Below are 15,998 nucleotides of genomic sequence, written 5' to 3' on the forward strand. Positions count from 1 at the left end.
ACAGCGGACAGACGTTTGTTGTAGTTAACCACAAGGTTAGCACACATATCAGGGGGAATTTTGGCCCACTCTTCTTTGCAGATCCTCTCTACATCATTAAGGTTGGGGGGCTGTCGCTTGGCAACTCGGACCTTCAGCTCCCTCCATAGATTTTCGATTGGATTGAGGTCCGGAGACTGGCTGGGCCACTCCATGACCTTAATGTGGTTCTTCTTGAGCCACTCCTTTGTTGCCTTTGCTGTATGCTTTGGGTCGTTGTCATGTTGGAAGACCCAACCACGGCCCGTTTTCAACTTCCTGGCAGAGGGGAGGAGGTTGTCCCTCAGGACTGCACGGTACATGGCTCCATCCATCTTCCCACTGATGCGGTGAAGTAGCCCTGTGCCCTTGGCAGAGAAACACCCCCAAAAAATAATGCTTCCACCTCCATGCTTGACGGTGGGCACAGTGTTCCTGGGGTCATAGGCAGCATTTTTCTTCCTCCACACATGACGAGTAGAGTTTAGGCCAAATAGTTCAATTTTGGTCTCGTCTGACCACAGAACCTTCCCCCAATCACTTTGTACATCTTTGAGGTGATCATTGGCATACTTTAGGCGGGCTTCCACATGTGCCTTCTTAAGCAGGGGTACCTTTCGGGCACTGCAGGATTTTAATCCATTGCGGCGCAAAGTGTTGCCAATTGTTTGCCTGGTGACTGTGGTCCCAGCTGCCTTGAGGTCATTCACCAACTTCCGCTGTGTGGTTGCAGGCCGATTTCTCACAGTTCTCATGATCATTGCCACCCCACGAGGTGAAATCTTCTGTGGAGCACCAGACCGAGGTCTATTGATGGTTAGGATATACTTCTTAAATTTTCTCACAATTGCACCAATGGTTGTTACTTTAATACCCAGCATCTTGCTAATGTTTTTGTAGCCCATTCCAGATTTGTGCAGGTCAACAATCCTGTCTCTGAGGTCCTGAGAGAGTTCTTTGGTCTTACCCATGTTGGAGAGTTTGGAATCTGTCTGATTGTCCGATTCTGTGAACAGGTGTCTTTCATACAGGTGATTAGTTAGAACAGGTGTCTTCAATTCAGGTAACAAGTTGATTGGGAGCGTCTAACCGGTCTGTGAAAGCCAGAACTCCTAATGCATACTAGGGGATCAAATACTTATTTCCCTCAATGAAATACAAATCAATTAAATATATATTCTTTAAAGTTATTTTCTGGATTTTCGTTTTGATATTCTGTCTCTCCATGTTAGAATACATTTACCATTAAAAGTATAGAATGATCATGTCTTTATTAGTGGGCAAACCAACAAAATCAGCAAGGGATCAAATACTTTTTACTCTCACTATATATATATATATATATATATATATATATATATATATATATATATATATATACACACATATATACAGTGGGGCAAAAAAGTATTTAGTCAGCCACCAATTGTGCAAGTTCTCCCACTTAAAAAGATGAGAGAGGCCTGTAATTTTCATCATAGGTACACTTCAACTATGAGAGACAGAATGGGGGGAAAGAATCCAGGAAATCACATTGTAGTATTTTTAATGAATTAATTGGTAAATTCCTCGGTAAAATAAGTATTTGGTCACCTACAAACAAGCAAGATTTCTGGCTCTCACAGACCTGTAACAACTTCTTTAAGAGGCTCCTCTGTCCTCCACTCGTTACCTGTATTAATGGCACCTGCTTGAACTCGTTATCAGTATAAAAGACACCTGTCCACAACCTCAAACAGTCACACTCCAAACTCCACTATGGCCAAGACCAAAGAGCTGTCAAAGGACACCAGAAACAAAATTGTAGACCTGCACCAGGCTGGGAAGACTGAATCTGCAATAGGTAAGCAGCTTGGTGTGAAGAAATCAACTGTGGGAGCAATTATTAGAAAATGGAAGACATACAAGACCACTGATAATCTCCCTCGATCTGGGGCTCCACGCAAGCTCTCACCCCGTGGGGTCAAAACGATCACAAGAACGGTGAGCAAAAATCCCAGAACCACACGGGGGGACCTAGTGAATGACCTGCAGAGAGCTGGGACCAAAGTAACAAAGGCTACCATCAGTAACACACTACGCCGCCAGGGACTCAAATCCTGCAGTGCCAGACGTGTCCCCCTGCTTAAGCCAGTACATGTCCAGGCCCGTCTGAAGTTTGCTAGAGAGCATTTGGATGATCCAGAAGAGGATTGGGAGAATGTCATATGGTCAGATGAAACCAAAATAGAACTTTTTGGTAAAAACTCAACTTGTCGTGTTTGGAGGAGAAAGAATGCTGAGTTGCATCCAAAGTACACCATACCTACTGTGAAGCATGGGGGTGGAAACATCATGCTTTGGGGCTGTTTTTCTGCAAAGGGACCAGGACGACTGATCCGTGTAAAGGAAAGAATGAATGGGGCCATGTATCGTGAGATTTTGAGTGAAAACCTCCTTCCATCAGCAAGGGCATTGAAGATGAAACGTGGCTGGGTCTTTCAGCATGACAATGATCCCAAACACACCGCCCGGGCAACGAAGGAGTGGCTTCGTAAGAAGCATTTCAAGGTCCTGGAGTGGCCTAGCCAGTCTCCAGATCTCAACCCCATAGAAAATCTTTGGAGGGAGTTGAAAGTCCGTGTTGCCCAGCGACAGCCCCAAAACATCACTGCTCTAGAGGAGATCTGCATGGAGGAATGGGCCAAAATACCAGCAACAGTGTGTGAAAACCTTGTGAAGACTTAGAGAAAACGTTTGACCTCTGTCATTGCCAGCAAAGGGTATATAACAAAGTATTAAGATGAACTTTTGTTATTGACCAAATACTTATTTTCCACCACAACTTGCAAATAAATTCTTTAAAATTCAGACAGACAATGTGATTTTCTGGATTTTTTTTTCTCATTTTGTCTCTCATAGTTGAAGTGTACCTATGATGAAAATTACAGGCCTCTCTCATCTTTTTAAGTGGGAGAACTTGCACAATTGGTGACTGACTAAATACTTTTTTGCCCCACTGTATACACACACACACACAAATATACTCAGAAATTGTATCATGACAATTAAAGCTAGACTGCCCTTCAGATTTTTCACGTTTAGGTCATAAAAAGAATTTCCCCTGACACTCAATTATTTTTGCTTAGTGGACCGAAAGCTACTGAAATTCGAATCACAGACTTCCGATTTTATTCCTTTTTTTTTCCCTAAAAGAACAATTAATGAATTTAGGGCCACGTGGCCGCTATTTTATTCCTGCTTCACCGTGACCTCATTCAAGATACTATGCCATGCATGACGTGGTGGGCTTTCCCCGTTCGCGCAAGGCATTGTGGGATATAAATTTGAAACAGGAGGGGAAAATGGCAGATGTGAATGTGCGAATGAAACTTGAAAGACCGACTACAGTAACGGAAAGCGAGATGAAAAGACGTAACGTTGCAAAGGAAAGGAAACGCGGGACCAAACTAATAAATATTGGCGCTCAGCGAGCACCTCGGTGTGATCAGCTGTTCGTTTAGCGACAGAATGATGTCAGTGTCAGTGCACGGTCAAGGTAAACCTGTAGATGGCAGTAATGCAACACTGTGGATGCCAGCTGCTGTAAAACCCAAAAGATGAAGACGACAACGACGATGACTCATGCCATACTTCCTCTGTCTGCTTGACTGTGCAAAGCGAGCGATTTGATGCACATTATTTGCTCAGGAATCCCCTCAAATTAAATAACTTCCCAGCCACAGAATGGCCTGGGTTTTTTTTTTTTTTTTAGATATTACAGAAATAAACACGTATCACAATGACCAAATTTCAGAGGGAACTAAATTTCACCGATTTTATGAAATCGAAAGGCCATTGACTTTTTTTTAAAATTTGGTTTGTATATAGGTGATCAGAAGAGACGGCCTCTTAATCAGAGACTATTTTTATTATGAAGATCGAATTTTAGACGCCAAAGTGATCATTCTCATCTCATTATCTCTAGCCGCTTTATCCTGTTCTACAGGGTCGCAGGCAAGCTGGAGCCTATCCCAGCTGACTACGGGCGAAAGGCGGGGTACACCCTGGACAAGTCGCCAGGTCATCACAGGGCTGACACATAGACACAGACAACCATTCACACCTACGGTCAATTTAGAATCACCAGTTAACCTAACCTGCATGTCTTTGGACTGTGGGGGAAACCGGAGCACCCGGAGGAAACCCACGCGGACACGGGGAGAACATGCAAACTCCACACAGAAAGGCCCTCGCCGGCCACGGGACTCGAACCCGGACCTTCTTGCTGTGAGGCGACAGCGCTAACCACTACACCACCGTGCCGCCCCCAAAGTGATCATTACAACAAAATAAGGAACTACAAAATCTACAGAATATAGCAAATTCAACTAAACACGGCTACGATTCATTAATTCCAAAACTTAATTTAGAACAAAAGAAGGAAAAATGAAAGCATACAAATTAAAGAAATAAAAGAATCAGGACTTTTTCTGCATAATCCAACTCGGAATATGGAATGTTCTTTGGATTTTTTTTGACTCAACCTGTAATGTGTGCATGACACTAACTTTGTGCTTGCTGAGCTCCTCCATCTTCTCCAGGTTGGTCTGGAGTCTCTTCCTCTCCTGCTCCAGCTCTCGCACTCTCTTCTGCAGCTTCATGAATACGCTGATGTCGTTGGCTGCCTTCTCCAGTCCCATGTCCTATACAGTACACAGGATGAAGGAGAACACAGAGACTTCTATAACTCGCTAAAAAAAGGCAGACGTACGCATCCTCATAAAATGGCTAAGCTTTAACGTTTAATCAGGTGCGCATGTATGATCAGCTGTAATGTGTAAAGTGATGATAAATCGGCCATACCTCCACCTGCTGAATGGTGTCCTCAGTATCTCCCACCTCAGACATAGAGATGGAGGGGAAGGTGGAGTCAGAGCCCAAGCTGCTTTGGTTGGATGGGTTCCTCCGGTGGCCAGGAACAAACTACAGGGCGATATTAGGAATTAGGACTTGAACTAAGAGATTAGTACTTGTACTGGATGCTAATACTTTTCAGCACTTTATTTTCAATACTCTAGCAGCTAGCGTGAAGATTTGGGGGACAGCGTGTATGACAAGCTGAATGGGAAAGCGTCAGAATTCGAGTTTTTTGCTTTGGCCATGGATGAGAGCAATGACGTGCAGGACACAGCACAACTGCTGTGACCTATTGATCTATTGCTCATATTATTATCATTTCACTGTTTTTTTTTAAATGTATTTATTTTATAGGCCTATTTATTTGACCTTTATTAAGTGCTGCACACAATTATTAATATTATTAATAATATCAACAGGCCTACCTACAATTTATAATTTTCCACTCACCTTTGCCAGTGTCAATCACCTCAACTAGGCAGATGTTTCTTACCTTGACAGCTTTGATGTTATTTTTATTAGAAAATAAATAAATGGAATATCTGTGGTATTTCAAATTAAAACAAAGTGTGAAGACTCGATTACTACTTTTGCAAACCACTAGTAAAGATAAACAAATATGTGCCAGGAATCAAGTGTGGATATGGTAGTGGGGATAGAGTGGTGTGGATACAGTGGTGTGGATACAGTAGTGGGGATACGGTAGTGGGGATACGGTAGTGGGGATAGGGTAGTGGGGATAGGGTAGTGGGGATAGAGTAGTGGGGATAGAGTAGTGGGGATACGGTAGTGGGGATACGGTAGTGGGGATACGGTAGTGGGGATGGCTGTGCCAGGCTAGTAATCTCTACTACACAATGAGGCCTGCTGGTGGTCATATTTGTCTGGGTTATACAATTCTATGTTATATAGCTGACCCGACCCCGGCCCCCATCACAGTCAGGAACGACAATGCGGCCCCCAGAGAAAAAAGTTTGGTGACCCCTGGTTTATACTGTTTATATTGTTTATTTCAGTTATTCTATTTTTATTTATTGCATTGCCTGTTTGCACCGTGGGTCAGAGACGACTGAAATTTCATCTGTGCCGTATGTCGAGCATGTATAGCATATTTGACAATAAAGTTGACTTGACTTGATTAAGAAGGCAAGAAATTGCACTAATTAACTTTTGATGAGGCACATCTGTTAACTGAAAAGCATTCCTACCTTAGGAAGCTGGTTAAGATGATGCCAATAGTGTGCAAAGCGTCAAGGTAAACGCTGGCTACTTTGAAGAATCTAAAATTTTGTTTCACACTTTTTAGTTTACCACATAATTCCAGACATGTTCCAGATGTTATTTCATAGTTCTGATGTCTTCAGTGTTGTCCTACAGTGTAGAAAACGGTCCAAATACAGAAAAACCTATGAATGAGTAGGGGGGTCCAAACTTTTGACTGGTGCTGTATGGCTTACTTTGGAGTAAGTGACCTCCTCCTGCAGGTTGTCATATCTCTGCTCCAGTCTGGAAAACTCCTTCAGCAGATTCTGATAGCGCAGTCTCTCATCGTCCAGCTCGGCCTGTAGACTAGCCTCTTTCGGAGACAAACTGCCGTCCTTGCCTGTAAAACAAACACACACGTTAAACACTTATTCAAAGGAATACGCTGCTTCTTAAAGCTAGACGGCCTTTCGATTTCAAAAAAATTGGTGAAATTTAGTTCCTGTGGCTGGGAAGTTATTTAATTTGAGGGGATTCTCTCGCAAATAATACTCATGAAATTGCTCGCTTCGCGCAGTCAAGCAGACTGAGGAAATCCGGTGCGCGAATGCGCAGGTTTACCTCCTTCATCTTCTTTTGGGTTTGACAGCAGCCGGCATCCACAGTGTTGCATTACTGGCATCTACAGGTTTACCTTGAGCGTGCACTGACAGTTCCATCATTCTGTCGCTAAACGAACAGCTAATCACACCGAGGTGCTCGCTGAGCGCCAATATTTATTAGTTTGGTCCTGCGTTTCCTTTCCTTCGTGACAATGTCTTTTCTTCTCGCTTTCCGTTACTGTAGTCGGTCTTTCCAGTTTCATTCGCACGCTCACGTCTGCCATTTTTCTCTCCTGTTTCAAATTTGTATCCCACAATGCCTTGTGCGAACAGGGAAAAGCCCATCACGCAATGCATGACGTAGTATCTTGAATTGGGTCATGGTGAAGAAAAAAAAAAAAAAAAACAGCGGGGAATTTAGGGCCACATGGCCCGAAATTCATTAATTGTCCTATTTTTAAAAAAACTAATAAAATTGGAAGTCTGTGATTCGAATTTCAGTAGCTTTCGGTCCACTAAACAAAAATAATTGGGTGTCGGGTAATTTTTATGGCCTACACTTGAAAAATCTGAAAGGCAGTCTAGCTTTAAGAGCACTTGATGAATGTGAAAGGCTTTAATAGGACTGTAAAGGTGATGAACAGTGATAAAAGGTGATAAAAAAAAGATGATACAGGTGCACAGATTAAACAAAGGAACAACGTAACTAGCTTTACAAGCCCATTTAACAGTCCGTACCAAACCATAACGGCAATGAGACTTAGATTAGATTTGGAGCGGCTAATCATCCTTTCTTGCAGCTGAAGAGTTGAATTATGAAGGACGCAGCTCAACATGGCCGAGTCGAAGGCAGACAAAGGTGCCGCCGGCAGCCACCATATAGTCCGCAAGTCCGCACTATAATGACAGGCGTACTAACACCTTCTGCGCGCTTCGGCAGCGCATTGATACGGAGCTCAGATATCAATGCGCTGTCGAAGCGCGCAGAAGGTGTTAGTACGCCTGTCATTATAGTGCGGACTTTCCATAGCATAGAAAATCGCTACGTTTCAATTTGTGTAACTGAACTTGTTTCAGGTCACTGGTCATATAAACCTATGTAAACAGGAAAAACGCGGAAGAGTTTGGTCGCATCTAACTACAGCCCCAAAAAATACCATTGGCCATACTGAGCCTAGCTACATTGCTAACAGGAGTGACAGCGCGTCTGACTGTGTCTGACTAACTGGGAGGTCACGCAAAGCTCGGAGAGGTACGGAGCAGCTCGTCTCAATTCAGATAAGAGCATATTTCATTATGGAAGTACGGTGGACTGTTCCTTTAACACCGATGGGCAATTTAGAGTAGCCAGTTAACCTCAGTGCATGTCCTTGGACTGTGGGGGGGAAACTGGAAGCTTCAGATTTTTATGACACGATGTGAGTTGTGACATATTCATTAGTAAACTTTGATCCTTTCATTGCACAGACTGGTGTCCAATTATAAACTCTGATTACCTAATAAAATAGAAGAATGATAAGTTAGTACAGGAGGCTGGAAACAGGTGGGCGAAAAAGTTACTGGAAATATTTTCACCTATTTTATACACCTTTCCTGGGATGTATGGATGCTGTCAGTCCCCCGCTTGAGTTTGTTGACAGTGTCGTGGCTGCTGCTTGGCTGCTTTACTCTTCACTGATGGAAACTTGAGTGCAAAACTGTTCATGACAACTGCAGTCCTGAAATTAACAAGTCAACTGTAGTCCTCAGCCATAAAAGCATTACTGTAAGAGTCCAGAGCGTCCTCCAGGTGAGTTGAGGCTCCCTCATGCCTGTGTTCTCTTCTGGCTCTCCGCTTTTAGTTATGCTGTCATAGTTAGTTTTACCAGAGTCCCTGCTTGTACTCAGTGCAATATGTACACTGTTCCTACTTATTCAGGTGACATTGGGCATACCTAACAACCTGTGTTTTCTCTCTCTTCCCCCCCGAGTTACATGTCAATCCTGGGATCGAGATGCTGACCTCTTCTGCTCCTCGGACCTGCCTGATCCATCCTGATGCCCTACGTCTGGCTGGAGTCTCATCACATCGCTCCTGTAGAGGACGGCCCCATGTGGACAGTTGAAAGTCACGCTTGGAAGACGCTCTGGACTCTTACAGTAATGCTCTTATGGCTGAGGACTCCAGTTGACTTGCTAACTTGAGGACTGCAGTTGTCATGAACAGTTTTGCACTCAAGTTTCCATCAATGAAGAGTTTATAACATCAACGAAACTGACTTCATGTTAAAACTGTTAATGTTATAGTCATGTTGTCTGCTGTTGCCCAAATGAGGATGGGTTCCCTTTTGAGTCTCGAGGTTTCTTCCTCATGTCGTCTGAGGGAGTTTTTCCTTGCCACCGTCGCCACAGGCTTGCTCATTGGGGATAGATCAGGGATAAAATTAGCTCATGTTTTAAGTCATTCAAATTCTGTAAAGCTGCTTTGTGACAATGTTTATTGTTAAAAGCACTATAGAAACAGACTTGACTATTTTCCAGACAAGCGTGGAAAAACAATCTCTTGTATTTTTACATTGTTATATACATCGTATTACAATAGAGTGCTTCGAGGTCAGCGCGAACCCAGCGGCAGCCATATTGGAAGTCAAAGGTCGCTGTGTCAGTGCATTGTTGTTGTTCAGCGAAGCAAAAAGGGGTGACAATGCCGAATACGTGTGTCATTGTTGGCTGTAGTAGCCGGGGGGAAAAGGGTGGCAAAAGCTTCCACAGACTCCCTAAAGTCGTGACTAACCAGGGAATTGCAGCACAGGAGAAAAGCAAGCGGAGGAGACGACAGTGGCTGGCTGCCATTAACCGATCAAATTTAGGACAACTTGACTGTATCCGGATTTGTTCTGATCACTTTGTGACAGGTAGGTTAAATTGTCTTGAATTTCATAGTTACTAAAATAAATGTGATACAAACTATTATCTTTTCTATGTACTTTCAGCAATGATTAATGGATATATTTGTCACATTAGGTAGCTTATGTCTACTGCAGTGCATTGTTGCATCAAATGGCATTTAAGATCTAGGCCTAGTAATGTTTATGTACACATGCTGTTAGTACAAGTTACATACTAGGCCTACATTTTATTCACTGACTAAAATAATTGATAATAATTATAATAGTTTTTCAAACATTATTTAGATTTTGGCTTCCATATAGGGTGACCACCTGTCCTGCATAGCGCGCGCGCGTACAGCATTTGAAGCCGAATTTATGCGTCCCGCAAATTCAGAACGTGTCCCGCATAATCGATGCTTGCTGAGGGGGATGTCGCTCTCCCCGGGCCACCCAGGCAGCCAAACGAATATTACTTGACATTTCAGCACACCGCCGTCGCCACTATAGACTGTAGAACAAAACCACACACACACACACCCCTCACAACTGACTGGTTGTTGTCAACTTTTTGTTGTTGCCATGACACTGCACTCACGTGCACAGACAGTGACGAGGGACGCAGGTGCAACGCATGCATCGCTTTCATATAAAAAAATGGAGAAAGGTACTGGGGAGATGGCAGGTGAGGCACCGCCACCTCCAGTTAAAAAGAGAAGGTGTATGTTCAGGAAAGAGTGGGAAAATGAATATTTGTGGCTGAAAGGGGTTGAGGGGGATACCGAGAGGGCTTTCTTTGACCTTTGCAAAACATCTTTCTCAATCGGACATGCATGCATGGATCTTAGTCCCATGGCGGGGAATACGATGTGAAACGACACAGGCTCGTGGAGACTTACAAGAAACGTGTGCAACAGAAAGAAGCGTCTAAATCTATGGATGCTTTCCTCCGACCTAAAAACGACTCTCTAGCTGACAAAGTGACTGCGGTTGTGAGTTAAGAGACTTTTTCTACTGTTTCTGTGGTGCTGAGCCACTACAATTCCTGTTAATCCACTGAAAACTAAATGGAGACTTGTCACTATTCCTGCTGTACTGATGCACTGCAAAGCCTCAGACTCAATATTATATTATGATTGATTTAAAGTGAATAAATTGTAATGGAAAATAAATAAAATTGAGTAGCTTCAGTAAATCATAAGTGGAAGTGTGTCTGTCAAGTCATTGAATGGTCAAAATATTATGAATGTTTATTTTAAAAAAACCACATTTGGTGGCCTGTTCATGACCATACATCACCAATAACAGCAGAATAGGGTATTATTGATATACCATGTAAGGTAGTATGTGCTAGAAATGGGTAAACCACTATCTGTGAGTCTTCCAGCGGCCGGCGCGGCACAGTGGGGGTGGCGTCCCACATTGTCCCTCAAAAACATACCCCTTGTCCCCCCTTGGGCTTATGAGCAGGTGGTCACCCTACTGCCATACTCTTGTAGTTCTGGAAATCCTTTAGTTCACAAAATGGACTTGGGTGAAACACTAGATAGTTCACAAGATCGATGTATGTCACATGCGGCAACAAGCTGGGGTCAGCTTTCCATTCCTTCTCACTAACAGTGTATGGATCTACATTCCCAATGAAATGTACCTTCTCAGCATAACGCTCCCGTGCCTGCTTATCTAAACTATCACAGTAGTGCTCCATCACTTCAGATGTCTAAATTCTTAAAAAATCAAAGCTTCTAAGCCCTCTAACGCGGAAACGAATCGGTGAATGTGTACGCTATGATGTGTACTCTATGCGCGCTCTGGAGCGAGTGATTTCCGAGATGGCCGCGCAGACCGCAGTGTTACTATTTTTAGCATCATCTCGGAGCCCTCTATACTAGGTGTTGCTAACTGAAGTTTCCATTGCTCTGAAACTGCATTTCATTGCCATAATTTAGCGTTTGTCCCATTAGTGCCATATTGTTTGTCTTTCAGCACACCATGTAGATTTGAAGTGCGTCTGTGATGACCACAAACATGAGTTTTGAATATTTCTGTTACTGGTGCTTGTAAAAGACAGAGGGACGAGGTGGATGTGGGAACGCCATCATCTCATCTCATTAGCCGCTTTATCCTGTTCTACAGGGTCGCAGGCAAGCTGGAGCCTATCCCAGCTGACTACGGGCGAAAGGCGGGGTACACCCTGGACAAGTCGCCAGGTCATCACAGGGCTGACACATAGACACAGACAACCATTCACACTCACATTCACACCTACGGTCAATTTAGAGTCACCAGTTAACCTAACCTGCATGTCTTTGGACTGTGGGGGAAACCGGAGCACCCGGAGGAAACCCACGCGGACACGGGGAGAACATGCAAACTCCACACAGAAAGGCCCTCGCCGGCCACGGGGCTCGAACCTGGACCTTCTTGCTGTGAGGCGACAGCACTAACCACTACACCACCGTGCCGCCCAGGAATGCCATCATCTCATCTCATCTCATCTCATTATCTGTAGCCGCTTTATCCTGTTCTACAGGGTCGCAGGCAAGCTGGAGCCTATCCCAGCTGACTACGGGCGAAAGGCGGGGTACACCCTGGACAAGTCGCCAGGTCATCACAGGGCTGACACATAGACACAGACAACCATTCACACTCACATTCACACCTACGCTCAATTTAGAGTCACCAGTTAACCTAACCTGCATGTCTTTGGACTGTGGGGGAAACCGGAGCACCCGGAGGAAACCCACGCGGACACGGGGAGAACATGCAAACTCCGCACAGAAAGGCCCTCACCGGCCACGGGGCTCGAACCCAGACCTTCTTTTTGTGAGGCGACAGTGCTAACCACTACACCACCGTGCCGCCCGGAATGCCATCATGTGCACCGAAAAAAAAAAAGATGGGAAGTTATAAATGTTAAGTAGGAAGTGGGTGAAGCTTGAAGTGCGGGCTCTCTCAGGCTTCAATTCTTCCAAAAATCCAACAAACTACATATTACTGTATTGTTTCTAACATTTTACCATTTCTCTGTTTTTCCCCCACTGAATGCATTGGTGACCAAGTTCAATATGACAACGTGACCATGTTACATAAGCCTACAAGCATATCCCAACACACACACACACACACACGGCTGACTGTGAAGTAAACACTGTTTTCTTCTGCTAGCTTCACAGTAAGCCTTTTTTTTTTTTTTTACAGAAACATCTCAAAAGAACATCTTCATGAACTCCAAGTTTCCATCAGAACAGCCAGAAGCTAAGCGACTGAAGATAACTGAATAAAGTCAAACAGTCTTTGTTTCAGACCCAGTACACAGTCAGCAGTCTATCATTAATTAAAGTTATCCAGCAGCGATGCCCCGGCTCTATAACTATTGCTGAAAGCATTATACAAGCATAAAGAGAGACAGACTGACTTTACTAAGAAAGAAATTTCGAAAAAGCTCAAATCTTTATTTCGATTTAAAAGCTCTAACCTTTGGTGTCAAGTAACATTCCTGCCTGTGAATCAGCCCAAAACAATCCTCAGCTTAAGAGCAGGTACAAAAAAAAAAAAAAAGGTGTCCTGCATTCCCGGTCTGAAACTCAATGCAGCTTGCCTCTCGTCCTACTTCTGCACAGAGACCGCTCTTATGTGTTGAAACATTACCAGCCCAGCCCTCGGGGCGGTTTTCCTTTACTTCAGCTTTGTACAATACTCAACAGACGGTGTGTGTGTGTGTGTTTTTTTTTCAGAGACGCAAGCGCAGTGACGTGTGAAACTCACCTCCGGAGCTCTGCGACTGGCGAAGGATCTTCTGGTTCATCTCTTCTTTCTCCTCCTTGAGTAGACAGTTTTCTCTCTCCAGCTCCTGGACTCTCTGAAGAGGGAAGAGCACCGCGTTCATCAGCAGACTATAATAATGACGTGCTTGATCGACGTGATCGTAAAAGCGGATCATCATCAAGGTTGCCGTCTGAAGGATTTAGACATTTATTTCATTTCGGTCATTTTTCCAGTTCGGTCAGGACAAGTGCTATGCTGCAGAAGTTTCGTGTCATGTGACAGGACTTTCATCACATGTGATAACAGGAGTTCGATAGAGCTGGATTGAGCAGGATATGGCAACTTTACTAGTTTAATTAAAAAAAAACCACACATCTAAAAGATGTAAGAAAATGTAGCACATTAAACGAGTCTTGGTTCTTGTAGTTTCAGTGATCCATTACTTCATTTCTGCACTGCTGGTCTCTGGAGAGTTGATCTGAGATATCAAAACTGTAAAAAGGGGGAATGAACTGCATAATATGTGCAAACAATATGCAACGACGTGCAAATTCTATCTGTGGTGGGTAGAGTACAAGACACCAAAGAAAATAAGCACAGAATTTGAGATAAATATGAAATTCGTGATTTAAATGTCTTAAAACGTTTGAAGAAAATAAAACCGAACAGCAGCAACAACAAATCTCTGGCATCGAATCCCATCACTACCGTACATCAAGCATTTTTTAACAAGGTAAAACTACTGGCAGTCAAAGTCACTATCGGTTTTTAGAAGGAAAAAAAAACAAACAAAAACAACACAATTTCACTATATTACGCAACGGACGCATCTTAATATCCAAAATCAATTCGATCAGTTTTGCTGTAAATCACGAAGAATTTGCATGAACTGATTTATAACAGAAGTACACTACCGCTACGTTCACACTGCAAGGCTTAATGCTCAATTCCGATTTTTTTGTGAAATCCGATTTTTTTGTGAGGTCGTTCACATTAACAAATATATGCGACTTGTATGTGATCCTCAGTATGAACGAAAAGCGACCTAAAAGTGTTCCGCATGCGCACTGCAGGATACGACGACGTCACACGCAGTGAGCATGGCCAGTGTTTACGGAAGTAAAACCGCCCGGTTGCGGTATGACTCATCCAATCTAGCTTGAATAGCTGCATCCCCCCAAATGGAAATCAGCTCCCTAACCTCTGCGTCCTTCCATTGAGAAGATTCAGAACCTTCACAGCCCGAAGCGTCCCTCGCATTCATGTCATGCGCAGGGGCGCAGATATGGTTTTTGAACTGGGGGGGACAAAGCTGCCAGCAAACCAACCCCAACCCCGATATGCCTGTCAAACTTGTTGTGGGTTACCATAGCAACCAAGCTCGAGCTCGCAACCTGTGCAGTCTGCGCAGCTCAACCAACCGAATATCAGTCTTTGTTTTATGTGAGTTGTTGCAACTATGTATATACTGCTGTGCACCTCAATAAACCAAATGGTAATTAGTCTTTTGATTTTTCCGTGAGGTTTGCCTTATGCAAAGAAAGACAGCATAGACGTTTTTTCCTCCCTATAAGTGGGGGGGACCGAACGAGGTGAATTTAAATCTGGGTGGGACGAGTCCCACCCTCTATCTGCGCCCGTGATTATGCGCCATGTTGTTGTAACTTTTTTGAGAGACCCGCCGCCTACTTCAGCGCAGAATAGTGACGTTTGTGGCTTGTTGATGACGTGTAAGTCGGATGAATGCGACCTGGCGGTTCAGACTGAAGTCGCATATGAAAAGAGCGGATAGGAATCGGAATTAGGACCACATATCCAAACGGCCTGGGTCGGATTTGAAAAAATCGGATCCATGTCGTTCATATTGTCAATAAAAGATCGGATACAGGTCACATATGGGCGAAAAGATCGGATTTGAGTCACTTCAGCCTGCAGTGTGAACGTAGCCTACTTCTGTAACCTATGACCTCTTATGCACCCTACGGTATGCCTCTCTAACGTGAGGGTACATCTCCATTTCTTTTGTACTCTTCCTCTGTTAAATCAAGGCCGAAAGCTTTAACCGTTTACCTGTTCCAGTCCCAGCTTCTCAGTGCTGTGCTCCTCCTCAAGCTTCTCCCTCTGGGCGTGTGCGGCCTGTAGCTCCGCCCTCAGTTTCTCCAACTCGTCCTGCAGTGAGCTCAGCTGTGTGGGCTCGCGTTTTTGGCTGCGCGCCGTCTCCAGCTCCTTCTGCAGTTTGCCGACCTCCGTGACCAACGCAGTGTTGGCTACGGACAGCTTCTCACTCTGCACCTTATACTCCAGTTTCTGCAGAAAGAAATAAGGGCACGTCATATGCTGTGTTCACACTTATACCGGTACGAAAGTGGTATAACTGTATCGATACCAGAGATGCCTACCCCAAATTTTGAATTTCAGTATTTCTTGAAAACATTTTTCAGTATTTTGGAATGACTTTCAGTAACATTAATTTATGCACATTTCCATTATAAAGAGGTGTATATACCAATATGTTTAACATTTAAATTATTAAAAAGAACTGTTTTGTGTGAATTGAAAAAACAAAACGCGAGCAGCCATCTCAACTGAATTTCCACTCAACAAATTTCTAGAGCATACAATATATCACATTTTTCTAAAT

General features: G+C 43.8%; 1 protein-coding gene across 2 annotated transcripts in view; it reads right to left on the reverse strand.

Moving 5' to 3' along the window:
* Nucleotides 1-15,998, reverse strand: part of myo5b (myosin VB) — a 295,143-nt gene that overhangs the window by 34,337 nt on the left and 244,808 nt on the right. For both annotated transcript variants that reach the window (XM_060936097.1, XM_060936098.1), the window contains exons 22-26: nt 15,428-15,664; nt 13,358-13,451; nt 6,375-6,520; nt 4,864-4,983; nt 4,569-4,703 (exon numbers count right to left, since the gene is read on the reverse strand). In XM_060936097.1, the coding sequence (XP_060792080.1) occupies nt 4,569-4,703; nt 4,864-4,983; nt 6,375-6,520; nt 13,358-13,451; nt 15,428-15,664 (732 nt within the window). The remainder of the gene's footprint in view (nt 1-4,568; nt 4,704-4,863; nt 4,984-6,374; nt 6,521-13,357; nt 13,452-15,427; nt 15,665-15,998) is intronic.

The sequence above is a fragment of the Neoarius graeffei genome, chromosome 12 (assembly GCF_027579695.1).
Source record: "Neoarius graeffei isolate fNeoGra1 chromosome 12, fNeoGra1.pri, whole genome shotgun sequence".
NCBI lineage: Eukaryota > Metazoa > Chordata > Actinopteri > Siluriformes > Ariidae > Neoarius > Neoarius graeffei.